Below are 20,594 nucleotides of genomic sequence, written 5' to 3' on the forward strand. Positions count from 1 at the left end.
CCTCACTGGCCATACAGAAAAACGCATGCGCACAGAATAATGGCAAAGTGCCAGTGGATAAAAAATTACATCTTTAGATACAGTAGTTTTATTGAACTAGCTTTTCATTTTACTCCACTGAAGAGTCATAACTTCAGACTTCAATAAATAACAAAAATGCAGAGGGAGAATGGCCGAGGTTTTAATCTTTCTGCAACACTGAATTATTGAAAAAAATGGATTAACCTTACCTATTTGAAATGGTAATTGATTATATGGTAGTCTTTGTTTAACAGACGACCGTCTCAACCTCTTCACTGTCGCGGCAGTTGTGTTCACACCTTGGCATCTTTTCCTTTTTCCAGCATTACTCTTCATGATGTCTGCATTTTCCTTTTGTGAATTACTTTCATTGACTAGATTACTGTTGCTACTCAATGAAGGGAAGTGATCGCTGTCAACTTGACAGGGCTTTGACCACTTGCTAGAAAAGTGCTGAAATTTTTTAGATGGCAAACTGTCTAATCCATTCTCATTACATGTCCTTTCTTTGTACTTTCTCTTTCCTTTCAGTCCACATAAATTAGGACCTGTAGAGTTTAAGCTTTGTGTTTCAAATGTATTAACTTCATGAACATTTAATGAGTCATTTTTTTCTTCAGTGTACCTCTGAAGGTTACTTGCGCCTTTAGTATCAGATGATCTATTTTTGGACTGCTGCCAGACATTGTAATTTCTTAAATGGCTGTGTTCCAGAGAGTTTATCTTCCTTAGAAACACTCTACACTCTTTAAAATTCCCCAGTTTCCAGTTCACATTTTGGCAAGTGTTTTTTTGTTTCCCTTCCAGAAAAGATTCTTCTTGTTCTGAATGTTTTGCTATGGATTCAAATTTTTCAGTTCGTTTGCATTTGGAATAGTTTGTTGAATTTATGTTCTGTATGATGGCAGAGTCAGATAAACCAACATCGATGCTATTTCTAGGTTTAAGTTTATCTTTGCTTTCGTTTTCCTTTCCACTAGACAGTAATACTGGCTCTCCTTCAGGTGGAAAGCTATTGATTTCAAGCTCAGTTTTTTTGCTATTGTTGCTGACTGTTTTTGTAGAGTTTGGTTTTAGATTTTGGTATTGTGGATTTCCATTTACACATTTCCATTGTTCATACTGAACTCTATGATGGTGTGACAATTCTTTGTGACTTGAATGTTGTGGTTTACAAAGTCGTAAAAGCTTCCTTCTGGCTTTACAGACTTTTAAATTGGACATTCTGCTTGACGGAGTGAAGTGCGTTCTTAGTCTTACAGGAGACTCTAGTGCAAATTTTTTAAGGTGCTTTTTTAAATGCTCTGCCTGAGGACTTGGACAAGTATCAACTTGACTTCCTGCTGTTAAAATTCCTTGAGCATTCAGAACTTCAATAGGATCACGTGCATTTTCTTTTCTTACAATAGATAAGGAATGAGTTTCTGTTGTTTGCATAAACCATGTACAAATTTTATCCATATTACAATTTTCTTGAAACAACATTTGGATTGGAGAAACTTGAACATGCTTATTATCACCCACAATCACCACAGATTTGGTTGTTCTTTCTAACTGAATTGGATATTTTCTTTTGTCAGAAGCATTCAATTCTGCAGGATCAACAGGAAGCCAACCACGGTTTACCTGTTCAAATTGCATGTCAAGTTCCTCCTGCAAAGTTTGTTTTGAAGTGGAGGTGTGCCACCATTTCAGTGAAGTGTTCGGTATAAAAATTGGATCTGCTGATAGTTCTGAACTACAGCCAAATTCAGCTACTTCATGTGTCGTTTCCTCTTTATTATTCCCTAATGTAACATTTGAGGTGGTGTTTTCAGATACCATAGTAACATCTAAATTTCTGATTTTAGCAAGTTCATTCCCTGCTTTATTTAAAAGCAGTCTCCGAGATTTGTGTACCAAAGCACTACTTTGAGAAAACGAACTGGAGCTCGCAAAGGAATGCAGGAAGTGTAGAGATGGTTTTCGGAGTCTCACAGATTGCCTCAAGGGTAGGATGGATTTTGCTTTCTTGTCACCAAGGCTTTCCTTTGAACTCATTTCACAATCATTTTGGATTCTTGCAGATGATTCACCATCTTTGGTTGATGCATCTACAAATAATTTATTTGAAGGTGAAGACTCTTGGACCAATGGAGGTAACACACTATTAATACTAACTTTTCTTTCCTGAGGTGATACTGCATCAACAGTTACTGATATACCTGAAATTTTCACTTTTGCAGGGCGCCCAGGCTTTCGCTGTCCACTATTAAAAGTTTTAACAGTAGTCAGCTTACTGCTTGGACAAATAGCATTGCCACTGGTATGAAGCGAAACAGTTTTATCTTTAATGGGTCTCACTAAATCAAACTGATTTTCACCTTGGATCAAAGATGATGCAGAACCATGAGGTTTATCGTCAAATCCCTCTGCAGGGTCCTGCACCATTTCTTCTATTTGTTTCTCATAAGTTTGTTTTAAATCACTTTCAGTAGCATTAACTACAATTTTATCATTCTCGGACACAAATCTTTTGAACCGTCTTGATCTTCCATAGACAACGGTAATTCTAATATTGCGGTTATCGTCTGTGGAAGATAAATGTACTGTACTGTCTTTTTCACTATCTGGAGCTTCAGCTGTACATTCGATAGGTTCCGACAGTTCTACTTTAGGTTTAGGTGGTCTGCCCTTTGGCCTTTTTATCTGTTTTTCCACAGGTGGCCCTAGTTTCTTGGGACGACCAGGTTTACGTTTTAGAATAGATTCATCCATTTCCTTTGAAGTCACTGACATTTCTATTACTTGATCAGTAATTTCAACTTCAGCATTTCTTGTATAACTGTTTGAATAAAAAGCAGAACTATTACAACTACAGGTATCCATTTCAAGATTGCAATTTACTTCCTCACAGGCTGAAGAACTTTCTGAACAACTCTGCAAACATTCTGCTGCATTACCACTTTCAGCTGCTGAATTTGGGAAACATTCCACTGTATTATCATTTCTCGGACAAGGATTCTGAAAATATTCTGCCATATTACTACTTTCAGCAGCTGACAAATTACTTTCCTCTGGTGTCTTAAGGAAAACATTCTCAAGATCAAGGTTTGAAATACAGCTGGTTGTATCAAGCTTAGAAGAGTCTACAGATGTCAGTGTATATTTAATTCCTTTTTCACTGCTTATCTTAGAGAGAAACATTAGTTTAATGGGGCTGCTGTAGCTACTTGGACAAATATGGCCAGTTTTGTTCACAGAACCAGTATTCTCAAGAACTGAGCATTCACATGTTGCATGCTGTAGATTATCAGGCTTGCCAAATTCCTCTGCAGAGTCTTTTTGCTGCAATGGAGAAATTACACTCAGGTAGTCACTGCCAAGTGATTTAGACTCTAGTATATTTGTGGCTCCAGATTCAGGTGAACTGGACAGTAAATTGTTAACTGCATTCTCCAAAATTCCATGCTTGGAATTATCCTTAGTGCAACAGTTAATACAAATATCAGATTGTTCCACGGAATGTAATGGCCCTGCACAAATTGCTTCCACTGGGTCAGCATTCAACTCAGTAGTTGTCTTTTGCTTTTCATTATTGCATTGATCCACAAGTTTATTTGGTTGTTGTGATGCATGATGTACTACCTCAGGTAAATTAGGTTCATTTCCATGATTTTCATTGCTTATGCTATTTATGCCTTTCAGAAGTTCAGGTTGACTAGAAGTTGATACTTCTAAACTTTCAGTCACTTCATACACAATTATATTGCCCTGCCCATTAAGTAGCTCTTGCGTCATGGGGCTGTCAGCATTAGACATTTTACAAGGATTACTCGCACAGTCCAGATCAGGTTTTTTTGTCTTAATAGGTTTACGCTGGGGATTTTCTGAAAAACAAGCAGCATAAAACATTTTTCTAGGTTCAGTAATGTATATAGAAAACCTTTCTGGAGGCAGAATATTTCGTTTGGCCCTGCCAATATCTGACCTACAATCTATCTTCTCAGAATTTTGCGAGACCAGAGGCACATCTGTACAACCAGGTCCAACCATTGAGTTGTCAGTGCTATCCCTGGGAGTCTCGACATCCATTTCAGTTACCTCAAGAATGTTAAACACATCTAAGTCTGAACTCTCTGATGAATTTAAGCATTCTACCACTTCTCTCGATTCACCCAAAACACTATTTTCAGATAAGTTCTTAACTTCAGTTTTGTACTGATCAGACAAACTACTAGGATGTTTATTTATGTTGTTCGCATTTTGGGAATCTTCACTAATGGATGAATATTCTCTGGCTAGTGAATTTGCATCTCTAATGCTGCTCCTTGCTAGCCGCTTTCCAAATTTTTCAGGTGATTTCTTACTTGAAAAAAGTTGGTCAAAATTTGCAAGGTCTCTCTTTATTTGCACTGTTTGACGTCGAGATAATGCAGAATCTGGAGAGTTATGCAGAGCAATTAATGTTTCTTGACGTTTACGAAAACGGGTTTGAATTATTCTGTTTTCCTCATGCTGTCTAAGTAACTCCATTAGGCTATAATCACTGACCTTTGCTTTGTGTAGTAAAGTGGTGGCAATTTCTCGCAACTTAAAACTACCATTACTGCCTTGATAAGAGTCATTGTTGAAGAGATTGGCCAAAATCTGGCCATCATCGGTTGTTTCTATCATTTTCAATTTTTCATTTATTCGTTCCATTACCTCCTGAAACGAAGCAGAACTTCCACCTTTTTCCAGATCATTCTCAGAGTCTGGTGATCTACTAATTTCACTAACTGCCACAAAGTCATCCTTTCTTTCCTCGATTGTTTCTGCAAATTTTAGCTTCACTGGAGTTTGCCTTGAGACTGCTGAGTCACAATCATTTTCCTCTTCTGGAGAAAGAGAGGGAGGGTGAGTAATAGTAAGTTCAATATTGTTAGCATCCAAAGCTGAAGCAGTTTTGCTCATTTCATCAATTTCAAACTCATCAGTTCTTACTGGTGATAAAGGTGGAGGGGATGGGCTTCGTGGTTTACTATAATCCGTGACATTACTTTGGAGGGTTGAAGATTCTATTGTTTCTATGTTGCAAGTCTCTCCATCTAGAGGTTCACTGCAAGCTTGAATGGTAGTTCCTTCAGCATAAGTGCATCCAGACAATTGTTTATAAGACCCAGTACAAATCTGGTAGATATTGCTTCTGTTACACTGTTTGCAAACTCCATTACTTATTATTGTGAGATAGCCATGAGTATCTTTTTTGCATGATAAACAATGTAGGTTTTTCAAGCAGCAAGAAACCCATGGAAAAGGAACTTGCTGTACAGTTCTCAAGGTGCAATTTTCACACCATCTGAATCTGTTACAATTACATAATCCCTCACTACTTTTATTTTCATTGAACTCAGATGAGGAATTTTTAAACTCTGCAATTCTTTGATCTCTGTATTGCACATTGGAAGCGTCTTTCTCTTGGATTAGACACTTAAGCATTGTAGTAAGAAGTTTCCGATGATTAGGGCATAAAGTAGATAAAATTTCATTTAATGTTCCATGACTTATGCAACCAGTTTTCTCAGTAGAGTTGGACACCACTCCTGCATCAGTTTCCTTCTTAAAACTGCAAAAATAAATAAAACACATGATTACAATATTTCTTCTAGAAAGGTTACAATTAATAATGATGACTAAGCTGTTTAAATACATCACTAAAAACATTACACTGGAACCTCATGTTCAAAATCAGCTCCTTGAAGTAGACATGCTCACTCGTAAAAAGAGAGTTCGTATTTGACATGATACTATGCCAAAATTTTTATATATACAGATATACACATCCTGCAAAAAAGACAAATATCACAACTATAACATTGTTCACAGATATTAGTTATTTGTGCACAAAGGGGACATTATTGCCAGTTATATGAAGTTGTCATGCATAATTAGATTTAAGAACAAGGTCAAACTGGACAAATTTGCAGAATAAGTTCATTGGTTGAGTTATTCAACGAACAAAAATACACTACTGAATTATTGAGTAAGCGTTTCTCAATATGATACCTGACATGCATTACGCATGACTACTGGACATGAAATTAAGTTACTAGATCATTCTAAACAAACTTACAATATTACATTAATTTTCAAGGTTATAATAATTTGCCAGACCTGCTTCCATTTTTGCGTATGTTTGTACAAAGATGTGATCCGTGCAAATTGTTAACCAAGTTATTCTGCAGCATAGTAAAGATTAAAAAAAGATGAAACTCGAAAAATGCCTGACAAATACCAACGTAGATTAAAGTAGTACTCAATTTTCAGGCAAAATTAGATCACATCCTTTCTTGAAACAAAGCATTATTTAAAATAATATTTAGCCTTTATAAAACAGATACTTGAGAGCAATGATGAACATAGGTGACCGGCATCTTTGGTGAAAATTTTCTTGGACTTAATCTGTTAGAATTTACTGAACTGTACCTGAGATTAGTAAAAACAAAAGTTTTATATCTCAGAGAAACCAACAAACTTCTGTTTCTATGATCTGACTGGTAACCAGTTTATATTAGCCAATTCATCTCACTGTTGATTGCTGATGGAGTTACCACGAGGCAATAGAAAATTTCTTTTCAAACAACTGTCTTCTAGGATGTTCAACATAATAATTCTTCTGAAAACTGTAGTATTAAACTACAATTAACTCAACGTATGCTGAGAAATAGATTTTAAAAAAGAAATTCCTAGTTAACATCAATGCAGCTGAAACAATGACCTGGATAAACTTATAACTTTAATTTCCAGTACACCTTAATCAACCTCAGAAAAATTCATGTCGCCTTCTGACCCGGCCATTAAATATGACATTTCTGTTCTCAATCCCATTTCTTCACATTTAACTTGCATTCCTAATTTAGATCCAAGCTATGAGCAGACGGACAGTAGCAGTTCAAGGCAGCAGCTCACCACCACCTTCTCAAGGACAACTAGAGATGGGCAATAAATGCTGGCTTACCAGTGAGACCCACTTCTCATGAGTGAGTTTAAAAAAAGTATCAAAAATTATAAAATTCGTTCATTTTAAATAAAACTGTTAAACTTTCAATTCGCAGCCTTGCAGTTTGACAGAAGGAGATCAACAGAAGTACCTCAAGTCTTGTGCTATTTTGAAAGACAAAGCTATGTATTACACAATTCTAATGTGACCTAATTCCATAATATATCTTTAATACTTTACACAAACACACTGACATTAAGCAACAATGCATCTCTATGAATGGTTTAATCTACCTGCATGCAAATAGAAACATGTGCACTGAGATAAATCATTATTGTTAGTTAATTGGCAATAAATCAGAACCATTGCCTGTTAAAAACAATTACTATAATACATTAATATACCCTTCCAAGAATCCGGTCAAAATTATGGGGGAAAATGGTCTAGAGTGATACCTTTTGGCAAGTTGTACTGAATAAAAATCATACTTTATTTGAGTTTGTAATACATGATTGGAAACCCCAAAGAAAGTTTAATCAGAAACACAACTTCTCATTGTTCTGAACCACTAGTTGTGTGGACATTTATTCAATAGCTTCAAGCAACTTTCATAATTATTTCACAGTAGAAGAAAATTAGAAGATACATTTGCTCAGTAAAACAATTATTACTGTTTATAATGTTTGTAACGTAACTGAATACTTCTGAAATGCAGACTTTCTCCTAAGAATTCTGGTTGGAAAAGTTGCAATGCAAATGGAATCTTATCTTTCAATTTGATATATATTATCTAACCATCTTATTTTTCCACTTGGCTTTGAAGATTCCAACTGCAGTCAGAGGGCTACGCCAAATTACTTTTTGATTTTGAGAAGCAAAGTTTTAATGATTTAAAAATTTGGTTTAATTCACTGCTCAATAACTTACTGTGATTAACCATTCAAAATATAGTCATTGATGCTACTTGGAATTTTCAAACTTATTGCTAAGACATTAATAAAGCAATATAAAAGCCACCCTCGTCACTGAAACATACCAACTTCACAGATTTACAAAACTCATTATACAAATACTTCCCATTAAGCTACTCAAAATTAAATATATTTCAAAAGTTAGAATCACAATTGGTGTTGCTGTTCCTATGTATCTGCTGCCCTTGTCCTTCTAGATGGTAGTGCATCTCGAAGATGGTACGTATTGCTACTACTCTGTCAACAAACAAACAAATAATCAAGCAGGCTGGTTTGTCCTGAATAATGTCAAACTTCTAGAATGTTATTGGAACTGTCCTTGTCCAAGTAAAAAAAAAGGGGGGGGGGGAAAAAGAGAAGGGGAGAAACATTCCATCACTGGCCTTACAAATGGTAACATGACAAAGAGTCAGGAGAGGAGTTACTTGCTGCAGAATTCTTTGACTTATTTTTGTAGCCATACTACTTATAGGCATAGTCCAGTTCAATTTCTACCCAGTGGTAGCCCCCAATACATTAATCATGGGGGTACAGTGATAGTAACAGCAATTGAATGTCATTGGATAATGACTCTTGTTGGAGATGATCATTGCCTGGTACCTTTGTGACATTTGCCATTTGTCAGCCCAACGGTGGATACTGTCCAGGTCTTGCTGCATTTGGATATGGACGGTTTCAGTTTCTAATTAGTGAATGTGCAATATTTAGCAATCAACATCCACACTTCTGCTGTTATGATGGAGAGAAGGTAATTGAAACAATGAAATGACAGAGCTTCAACAACCACAACCATTTCTCTTCACTTGCTAGGGCTCACACACAGTCAAGTGTGGCATCGATGTTCAGGCCAGCCTCGCACACTCACCTCAGGTTCAGCTCTTTTGTCCATGATTGAATCAAGGCTGTAAAAAGGTCAAGAACCGAGTGACCCTGGTGGAACCCAAACTGAACATCAAATATTATCAGCAAGTACTGTTGATGACACACTCCATTTTACTGGTGATAAAAAATAGATGGGATGGCAAGCGGCCAGGTTTGGATTGGTCTTATTTTGCGTGTACTCCATGTAACAATGTTCCATACTGTTGAGTATATGTTACAGTCATAATTGTACTTGAACAGCTTGTCTAGGGTCACAGCAAGATATGGAGCACAAGTCTTGAGGACTATTTCCAGAATGTTGTCAGGGCCTATACTCTGCAGTATCCTGTGCCCTGATATTGCATGGAGTAAATCATATTGGCTAGAGACTGGCATCTGTGATAGAAGACCTCTGAAGAGGACCACTTTTGACCGAAGATTGATACAAATACTTTGCCCTTGTCTTTTGACTGAAATCATCTAGCGTGTTGTTCAATTGTCCACTACTATTCACAACTGGACATGGCAGGACTGATCTGTAGTTTGTGAAACTGCTTAGCTATGTCTATCACTGTTTATGCTTTTTGACATGATGTAGCCCTCATTTGCAGCTTCACCACATTGACATCCCATTTTTAGGTATGCCTAGTGTTGTTCCTGACATGCCCACCTGTAATTTTCACTGGTCCAAGGTTAATACCCTGGGTTGATGGCAATGGCAGAATGGGGATATGCTGGGCCATGAGGTTACAGATCATGTTAGGAATGCAATTTGATCACTGCTAATGACCCACATGCTTCTTGGGCACTCAATCTTGAGTTGCTACATGTGTTTGAAGTTTATCCCATTTAGCAGGGCGACAGTGCCACACAACACACCAATGAGTGTTCTCACAGTGCGAAGAGAGAACTTCCTCTCCACAAGGGCTATACAGTGGTCACACTCGCTGATACTATCACAAGTAGGTGCTGTAGATTAGTGAGGAAGACAACAAGTATCCTTTGCTTGTTCCCTCATAATCTGCCACAGATCCAGCTCTGCCCTTTAAGGTGCTAACTCAACTTGTAGTGGTTCAGCTAAGCCATTCATGACAGATACTGAAGTGCGCCACCTCAACTACATTCTGTGCTGTGCAATCCTCAGTGCTTCCTCCAAACGGTGCTCAATATGGAGGAGTACTGATGTATCGTCAAGGGAGGCAGTATATGATATTCTACATATTCCCTTGCCCATGCTCGACATCAGACATCCCTCCTGACTGTGCTGCCATTTCTACTGGGTCTAATAATTACAGTAGGTCAGAATACACCCAGAAACAGCAACAATGTTGTCTGGAACATTATGTATAAAGTATGATATTATGAGTATGATTACATCAGGCTGTTGCTTGTCCCAGTCTGTGAGACAGTTCTCTCAATTTTGGCACTAGCCCTCAGATGTTACGGAGGAAGAACGTGAAGCTCCAATAAGGCTGTATTTGTCAATGTTGGTAATGGTGTCTTACTTGATGCCAGGTGGTCTGTCTGGTTTCATTCCTTTTTTCTTTCTTAATATTGATACAACTGAATGGTTTGTTAGGACATTTGAGGGCAGTTAAGAGATAATCATATTGCTGTATGTCAGGAGTTGCACATAAGCTAGACTATGTAAGAATGGGGATTTCCTTCCTCAAAAGGACACTAGTGAACCAGATGGATTTTTAAAAAAATGACAATTGACAATGGTTTCATCCTCACCATTAGACTTTTAATTCCAGATTTTTATTGGGTTCAAATTTAAAAGGGGTGGTATCAATGTCTTTGTAATAAGGTTCAATAATGCACTTATGGAGGGATTAAACTAAACTAGTATAGAATGAAAGTGGTTTAAGAAACACTGCAAGGAATACAAAGGCAGAAATACAATGCATGCATCGAAGTGCACAAAATGTGATAAGGTTGATAAACTATGAACAAAAATAGCCATTATGAAAACAACAAAACTGGGATTTAAATATGGTGAGAAGTGGACACTAGACTATATAGTGCTCAGTAAAGATAAGGAAGGAAAAGGTGTGGGGTGGCAATACTGATTAGGGAACATATTGAAGTGTTGACAAGAGGGAATATCCTAGAGGGGCAAGGAAGATTCCATTTGCATAAAGTTAAGAAATAAAAAGGATTCTGTTCATCTTATAGCAAGAGAAAGAGAGGAATAATTCTGCATGGCAAGTAAAGATACACCATGAGTATAGTGTGGTGATATTGGAGCATTCAGATAACCCAAATATAATTTAGGTACTTTTGAACAAGGACAAAAAAAGGTAAGGAAAGCAAAACACAGGAAATAGGAATGGTGTAGACAACATATCCAGTTTAGCTTGTTCCACCATTTTACATAATCTTGGGCTTCAACTCCATTTTCCTGCCCATAATTCATACCCTTTGATTCCATGAGGCAAAAGTGTCTACCCCAGCCTTGTGAAAGCCACTCATTTTTCAAACGTGAGAAGAGAACAAGTTCACTCAACCTTGCATCACTAGACAGCTCCCTCATCTCAAGGACTAATTTACTGATTAGTGAAGCCAGGCTTTGATCATAATGTTGATGGAAAATATGAAACAATAAGAAAGGGCTGTAGATGTAGCATGTCAGGGGAATTCTTCAAGGTCAAATACATACAACACATTAAGGAGGGAGGTACAAGCTGACGACTTTTGTGGGCAAGATAGTTAAGCAAAAGACTGTTCCCACTAGCTCATGGCACAAGGACAGAGTCACAAATTTAAGGTTCCGGGCAAGAGATAGAACTCTTTGCATAATGAAAGAAAAATCACAAAACTTTCTCAACACCAGGGTGGTGAAGGCAGAGAATGATTTCAGAAGGAAACTGCATGAGTACTTGAAGGAAATAAGCTTGCAGGGCTAGAGGTATAGAATGGAGGAATATGATAGAATGGAAAATTCTATGCACAGTCAGCATAGTTGGGCCCATTGGCTGCCTTGTGTGATGCAATGATTATGATTGGTTAACATCTTGAAGTAAATTAACAGCAGTGTTTTCAACAAGGATGGCTTAGCATATTGCAACTGTACTTTTTCACACCGTTTTTGTTCCACAGCCAGCCTAAGAAGGTGCAATAGAAACAAATGAGTAATTACATTGAATCTGAAAAGGCGGCTAGTTCAGGCATTAGACCATTCCTTCCCACTAGGAATAAAAACATAGTACTTCCACTGTTCATACATTCTTCATTTCATTTGTACTGATTTGTTACCACTACTCTACAATGCAAATCACATTTGAAGTGGTGGCCCTCTTCATCTGGTAACTTTGCCTTGAACTGCTTTCTATATATGAACTCACAGGTAAGGTCCTAGAGAAAATGCCAGTGCCCATTATTAAGAATGGAACAGCAGGGTACTTAGACAAGCTTAACACAATCAAAACAGAGCCAACATGGGTTTTGAGAATAGGGAACTGGTACATGTAGTGCATTTGGATTGCCAGAAGGCATTCAATAAAGTGCCACATGAAAAGTGTATTTCAGAAGATATGAGCTCATAGTATTGGGGGTGGGGAAGAATAGAATCTATTACCATGGATTAAGGATTGATTAACACAAAGATGATAGAATTGGGATTAATGGATCTTTTTCAGGTTGGAAAGCTGTAACTAGTGGAATACCACAAGGATCAGTCCTACTGCCTCAATTATTTAATATCCATATTAATGAATTGGAGGACAGCCAGATGGCGAGCTATCCAAACTTGATACAAAAAAAAATTGGTAGGAGAACATGTAGCGAGAACATCAGAAATCTGCAAGGGGATCTAGATAAGTTGAGTGTGTGCATAAACTTAGCAGACGGAGTTTAATGTAGAAATGTGAGAAGTCATACACTTTGATAGGAAGAATCAAAAGGCAGACTTATTTAAATAGCAAGCATTGCTTTAGAAAGTGCAGCGCAGAGGGATGAGTGTTTTATGCGTGAAACACAAGTTGGTGTTTGGCTACAGCAAGTAACTAAATTGGAATTTTGCCCTTCACTGCTCAGGGGTTCGATTTTAATAACAGGCAGATCTGTTAAAATGCAGAGGGTGTTGGGGATGTCACACCAGGAGTTTTAGTCCCTGTATTTAAAGAAATATAAAGCTGTTCAAAACAGGTTGACTAAGCTGATCCCTGAGATGAAGGGGTTGACTTTACAAGAACAACTCAACAGCTTAGGCTTTTATTCATTATGGCCGTTGAGAAGATGCTTTCACGAGTGGGAGAGTTTTGAACTCCAGGACATAGTATTAAGTGAATGTCTCCTTATTTGGTTACTGAGATGCAAAGGAATTTCTCCCAGAGGATAATGAATGCCTAGAATTCTCTTTTGGAGAGCGCTGTGGAGGATATATTATAGCATTTAAAAAAGATAGACTTTTGGAAATATTTGAGTTGAGGCCTGGGGCAGGTAAGTATGATATTGTCGAGTGGCAGCACAAGCTGTGGAGCCGAATGGCTCCTGCTGCACCAATATCTTATTACCTTAAGCCTGTTCATGACTGATCTGAGGGCTTCACAGTCTTGCCCATCACTAATGACCTTTTAACCACTTGCATATCAAAAATCTATCCACTTCTGACTTAAAAATATTTAAAGCTAGTGATTATTCCCCCAACTTCTGGGAGAAAGAATTCCAAACACACAATGCTCAAAATAAACTGTTATTAGGTCTTAAAAGGCCAAGCACTTACTTTTAAACATTTAATCCCAGCCCTTCATTTTTCCATAAGAGGAATCATTTCCGCATCCTCTTGTATGTCTCAATTTATCTATCTTGTACTCTTCAAAATGCCAGCAGATACATGCCTACTCTGAACAACCCTTCCTCAGCAGACAACCCACACATTCCATGTATTAGTCCGGTAAACCTCATCTGACCTGCTTCGAATGCATGTATAGCTTTCCTTAAACTAAGAGACCAACATTATATACGATACCTCAAACGTGTCTCACTGGTGCCTTATATAAATAACGCATAAACTCCTTACTTTTTTATTCAATTCCCTTGAAGAAACAATAATACAATTACCTTTGCTAATAATTTGTGGTACCTGAATGGCAGCCTTTTGCAATTCATCCAACTGCATTTCAGAGTTCTGCAAACTCACTTTTTAAATATATTATTCAGCCTGACAAAATGGACAATTTCACTATACTCTATTTTCCAGATCTTTGCCCACAAAAAACCTATAAAAAACCTTTTGCAGCCTCTTTATGCCCTCAACTCCTTAGTTATCAATCATATTCTCAGTTCCCTAAACCAAGTCACATATGAAATTACAAAACATTGAGGCTACAGCACAGATTCTGGTGGTTTGTTACACATTATATCTTACCACCCAGAAAATGACTAATGCTTACTGGTAGCAGCCAATCCTTTATCCATGCCATTGCATTATAACCATACAACGTGAGATTTTATTTTCCACAATAATTTTTGCTGGGGCACCTTATCATAAGGTTCAGGAAATCTAAAGGCAATGTATCTACAGTTCCCAATTATTCACGATTCACTTCTTTAAAAGTAGTCTGATAAGTTGGTTGGAAGCTTGATGATAATCACTTTATTTTTCACTTTTTGTCGAACCAACTCTTTGATGAGTTTAAAATCTATAGAAACTCCTGCCATCTGTTAATATTTCCAGCGAGTTTGTATTATCTTTTCTCTCCTCACTAGTAATATTTTGACTTTTTTAAAAATATTGTCCAATCTTCATACCTGGGCCTAAAGTTTAGTTACAAAATTGAGACACACCAAATGGAATATAAAGCATTTTTAAAAGTTGGGAATAAAGCTAGTTTTGTGGACAGATATTCATTGAAATGGTTATGTAAAACACAGAATTAGGCAAGTTGCAGGAAGATGCATTTTACACATATACACAGGGTTTTCCCATTTATTAGTTTTCAGACATGCAGGATATTTGCATACAGACTTCACATTTTTGCTCAAATAAGCAAAGTAAATACTAGTTGTATTTACCAAGAATTCCTTTTTAGTCAAACTAGCTTTAGTCTTTGACTGCAAATCATTGTATCGAGTTTCATCCCCTCGAGTTTTACTTAGGATTTTCACGCTAATCAATAATTCCATTTCATGCTATCTACTACATGGCACTGCAGGCAAGTTCTTAACAAGTTGCTTGTGCAGCATCAGCTCAATGATCCATATTGTCCATCCTCCAATTAAAAAAATCCTCAAGATCCTCAAGCAACACCAATATGAAGCAAACTTCCCCCTCCTAATCTCAGCCTGTCTGGAAATGTGCAATTTTTTTTTGTCAGCAAATGCTCATAATATCTACATCAGTAAATCCCAAGCTCAAACTAGTGAACAATTTTTTGAAAAAAAAACTTTGTCTGACTGTTTTCACTTTGATCAGGATGTTTTCTGATTTCAAATCTCAACTCTCAGGGACCTCAACCGTTCAACTGAAATCCATTTCTATAATATTAGCTATTTTGGCTTCTTTCCCAATATCCGATGGATTTATAGCTCACTTAATTCTAGTATCAATTTGCTAACAAAGGTTACATCATTTGCAGCTAGAAGACCTCCCACCAACTATACAATTACATCAAATTCTCTTTCTCAGATCATGGTTCCAAATACTAAACCTGACACCTCTGCAACAAACTCCTATTATCAAGAAATTTCCTCCCTGGTTTTATATATCCCAACTACAGAGTCAACTACCTAAGTTACAAAAACAACTGACCAATTTCTCCTATACAACTTCTCTACTTTTCACTTTAAGGCACATCCAACAACTACATCTATATAGCTGATACTTTATGTTCAACAATTTTGAGCTTTTTCAAATAATCTCTTTTTAAACTTGCACATTTAAATTTACACACATTTTAGATTTGTACTTCTTTCACCCCAATTAACTACATACCTTTTACACTAGGTCTTCACCTACATCTGTTCCTTTGCCTCTGTCAACCATGGTACCTGCATTTTCCAACCCTTTTCTTTTTTGAAGAGTCATTAATTCACACTTGAAATGTGAACTTCTCTCTACACAAATGCTGCCAGCTGAATTTACCCAACTACGTGCTCATTTCAGACTTCCAGTTTCTGTAGTATTTTGCTTTATAAAAATTGTTCTACCTGGAGAAACTTATCAATTGCCACTAAAGCCAGATACAATTTTAATTAGGCTCCCAACACTGTTATAACAAGTTCAAGTCAGGTCTTCGTTCTCACCTGTTTATGTTATTGGTCAGTGTTAGAATACTTAGTAATCTTAGCAGTTTTAATAGCCTTTATATTCCCCTTTTCTGGTCACCTTTGAGGTTATCTTTCATCCTACTCGTCTCTACTGATGAGATCATTTTTCAATAAACTACATTACCTGGACCCCCTACAGACTGCTTCCTTCCCTCCTCCACTTACTGTAGGTCATTCACATTTGGATAATTTTCAATCTTCCACCGTGTTCTGCCTCTGACACTTTCCCCATGTAGCATTAACTGCCATTCACCATATCAAATGTCATGCTCGACAGCAAATCCTTCTTCTATATGAGCCAATTCACGTAGCTTCTCCAACCTAGTACCTCCATTTACAGCTCATTTGCAGTAAGGAAAACAAATGCAGATTTGGTGACTGTTTAGTCTGCAGATTAAATCTGGAGTGCTACCCCAATTCCTCATTCAACTCCTTTTTCCGTGCCTTTGGATTACTAGAGTGTTCTGGCTAAACTGAGGTTTCAGCCAGTTTCATATTTTTCTCTTGCAGCCTTTCTCGCAGAAATCAACTCTAAAAACAGTGACTTCCCAGTGCCTTTTGGTCTAATATCTTTTTTACTATCTCACTGAAATAACCGCTGCAAATCAACCAGTTATCATTACTTTCCAGTTTTTAAACACTAACTCCTGTTTGAATCAGTATCTTCCACACCCCCAACCCCACCATTATTCTTCCTTACTCTATATTCCCAACATTTAATTTTTCATACATATTTAAATCAAGAACTCAGTTCTGCAATGACAAATGTTATCAGCACAAAAATTACAAGAATGAAACAGAGAAAATATTAAATTGAATGCTGTATTATTTCAGGTATGTATAAAGTGCACAATGACTACTTGATTAGAATAACATTGTAGAATGAATTAAAGCTTGCATATGCATGCAAAAATTCTCCTGTCCAAATCAATATAAAATTGCATCCAAAAGCAAATCTATCTTTAAATCTTACCGCATAGTGGCTGCCTCCTAATCAGGGATGCATCTTCTCAGCAATTCCCTTGCCACCACGCTGCTGAAAGCAATGAAATAGTGCAGGGTTTGGGGAAGGGGGGGGGGGAAAATGTCGAGGAAAGAGTAAGAAAGAGAACGGGGAGAAGAGAAGAATGTCAGGAACAGAGGTGAATGCGAAAAGTTCTTTGTTTTACTACTCAACCTCATGCTAAGTGATGGTCTCTTGATCAGAAGCTGTGTCTCTAAACTGTCAGCTACTTGCATAAATACTTCAGAAACCAATCACAATGCTCTGTAAGGAGAAGTCCTTAGTTAATGCTGAAATTATGCAATTTGGTTATGCTTAAACAAAAAAAAGGGAAAAAAAACTAAAGTCCTCAAAAAATGACTGATCAATTAAAATAAAATAAAATCAGCACAAGTTAAAGGCATCAGATCGGATTTAAATACATTTATAAAATCAATGTTTGCAATGAGACCTTAGAAAGGCAGATCAGGAGCAATATAGCTGTTGGCCCTTTGAAAATTATCTGCAAAGGAAGGAAATTACAAAAATATAGATTCACTGGCTAGTTCTAAATCTTTTAAAGATCATTGAATCTGTTTATCATCTTTTCAGGTGTAAAAGAATATAAATTTTAAGTAGCTATCTATTTGTTTTATAATCATGCTGCTTCTCACTCTTTAGCTAATTATCTTCAGAGTCCTCTGGTTGCCAACTTTCAGCCATAAAGATCAGTTTCTCATTAGTTGTCAAAATCTTTCATGACTCTGAACATCACTTTCCAATTTTCCATTGATCCTCTCTGCTCAGAGATCCTTAATTCCCAGTCTCTCCACGTAATTTAAGCCCCTTATGCCTGGTATAACCGTAAGAGATTTTTTAGAAGCATCATCTCCCGATGACAATAATGGAGATATTGCCCCCAGCACAATACTCCAGCTATCTAACTACATTTTTAAAAAAACATAACTAGTGGTTTTGTAACTTCTATGCCTCAATTGTAATGTTAAGAATCACATACACATTTCCTGTGCTTTCTCAACTTATCTTGGCACCTTCAAGGATGTTTGTACATACACTTCTAGACTCTCAACATTGCTTTATAATTGTACCATTTAGTTTATATGGCACTTCTGCATTCCTCCAACCGAGATGGGTCACTTCACATTCCCCATACATTTATGTCTACCTGATTCAGTTTTCATCTTCACGGCTTCAAAGTTTACAGATGCAAAAGAAAACCCTCGAAGAAAATCCTAGAAGTATACTGGCAAAAAGCACTGGTCCAAATACTAACATCACAGCACAATTTCTTCTAGTTTACCTGCCATCTATTCATCAAACTTTCACTTTCTGCCCCTCACCATTTCTGTAATCATGCAATTCCTGCCACTTTAATCCCAAGGGCTTTAAATGGGTCTACTATGCAGAACTTTATGAGATAATATTTGAAGCTCCACATAAAAGGTCAACTCAAATAACTTAATCAGCTTAGTCAAATAAAATTTGCCTTTCTGAGAATTCTTGCATAGGACTAGGGTATTGTTGAGACATCTGTTGTCCTTTCCCAACTATTACAAGTAGGACATTTCAGAGGGTACTTAGGAGTCAACCAAATTATGATAGGTCTGGAGTCTGAACTAGGCTATAAGCCTATAGCAAATTTTCCTTCTAGGAGAACATTAGTAACCCAGATGGATTTTTTACAACAACCAATGATGGCTTGCTTTCAGTTTTTAAAAAATCAAATTTATTCATTAAATCAACATAAAAATTCCACTTGTAGCCACAGTGATTAGAGTTATTTGATTTAAATCATATTCCACTAGTTACAATGTGGGATTTGAGGTTATACCCATTGAGCATTAGCCTGCACTATTTGATTATCCAAGTTGCCACAGCCACACAGTACCACTGCAGTCCTCTATCATTAGACAAGAGATGACGGTGTGGGTTTTATTCGAGGGTCACTATGCCATGGGCAAGGGGGAAGAATGCACAGCCTTCATGGCAACATCAACTACCCAGCCAACAGACCAATTAGCTAATTAAAAAAAATAATTAATTCGTGGGATGTAGACAACAATGGCCAGGCCAGTATTTATTTCAACCATGTCATTATGAGTCCGGAGTCACAAGTAGGCCAGATCGGGTACAGATAGCAGAGTTTCTGGTTCACGTAAGTGGATCAGATGGATTTTTCTACAATCAACAATTTCACGGTCATCATTAGATTCTTAATGTTATTGAATTCAAATTCCACCATCTGCCATGGCCAGGATTCAAACGCAGGTCCCCAGAAAATTACCTGGGTCTCTGAATTAATAGTCTAGAGTGTGGTGCTGGAAAAGCACAGCAGGTCAGGCAGCATCGAGAAGGAGAATTGATGTTCCTGATGAAGGGCCTTTGCCCGAAACGCCAATTCTCCTGCTCCTCTGATGCTGCCTGGCCTGCTGCGCTTTTCCAGCAACACACACTCGACTCTGCTCTCCAGCATCTGCAGTCCTCACTTTCACCTTTCTAAATTAATAGTCTAGTGATAATACCACTAGGCCATCGCCTCTTCTGGTATATTTACAACATCCTGCTCTTTAGAGAAGATAGATGCAAAGTACAGGATACTTGCAACAATTAATTTTACCATTATGCTATTTACATTTAAAAGGGAAAATAAAGATCTGAAGTTATCTACTAATCAATTCTCACAAATACATCTTTTGTTAAAAGGGGCATTGCCCAGTGCTGCTTGTATTCAGTTTGGCTTTCTAATGATTTTAACCAGCTGATATTTATCAAAAAATCCCCAAATGACATCTCAAAAAATGCATCAATGTTTTGAACAACACAACTTGACTGGGATCAGATATTTATAAAACCGTAAATCGTAAAAAAGGAGGATGATGTGCAATCCATCGTGACTGAACCTCAACTCCACTTTATTGGCTTTCCACGTAACTCTCTATTCTCTTAGAGATTAAAAATCTGTGTTTTCAATATACTTAGCAATGTAGCCTTAATAGCCCTAAGCAGAAATGAATTTCACAGATTTGCTACCTCAGAAGAAATCCTGCCCCTGCCATTTCAGTCTATACAACCCATTATTCTGTAATTACACTTTCTGTCCGAGATTCTCCACAAAAAGGAATAATCCTTACATACCTACCCTTAAGACCCCAAGAAATGCTTCAATAAAGTTACTTCTCATTCTTCTAAATTCCAATGAGTACAGGCCCAACCTACACAACATCTCAAAGGTAGGTCCCATATATTTATTCCACTCAATGAACCTTCTCTGGACTGCCTCCAATGTCAGTATAATCTTTTCTTAGAGAAGGGGCTCAAACTGTACACAGTATCCCAGCTATGATCCAACTAGTGGTGAGTAGTTTTAGCAAGATCTCCCTCGTTTATACACCCATTCCCTTTGCAATAAAGACTAACATTCCATTTGCCTTCCCTATTATCAGCTGAACTTGATTGCCAGCTTTTTGAGATTCAGGAACATAAACTCCAAAATGCCTCTGCTCCT

The 20,594-nt window shown here is 37.3% G+C and overlaps 1 protein-coding gene across 14 annotated transcripts in view; it reads right to left on the minus strand.

Moving 5' to 3' along the window:
• lcorl (ligand dependent nuclear receptor corepressor-like) overlaps positions 1 to 20,594 on the minus strand; it is a 120,382-nt gene that overhangs the window by 16,732 nt on the left and 83,056 nt on the right. For 6 of the 14 annotated variants that reach the window (XM_072561011.1, XM_072560961.1, XM_072560907.1 and 3 more), the window contains one exon: positions 231 to 5,608. In XM_072561011.1, the coding sequence (XP_072417112.1) occupies positions 231 to 5,608 (5,378 nt within the window). The other 8 variants (XM_072561231.1, XM_072561082.1, XM_072561943.1 and 5 more) reach the window with 6 other exon arrangements.

Source organism: Chiloscyllium punctatum, chromosome 1 (assembly GCF_047496795.1).
Source record: "Chiloscyllium punctatum isolate Juve2018m chromosome 1, sChiPun1.3, whole genome shotgun sequence".
In the NCBI taxonomy this organism is placed as follows: domain Eukaryota; kingdom Metazoa; phylum Chordata; class Chondrichthyes; order Orectolobiformes; family Hemiscylliidae; genus Chiloscyllium; species Chiloscyllium punctatum.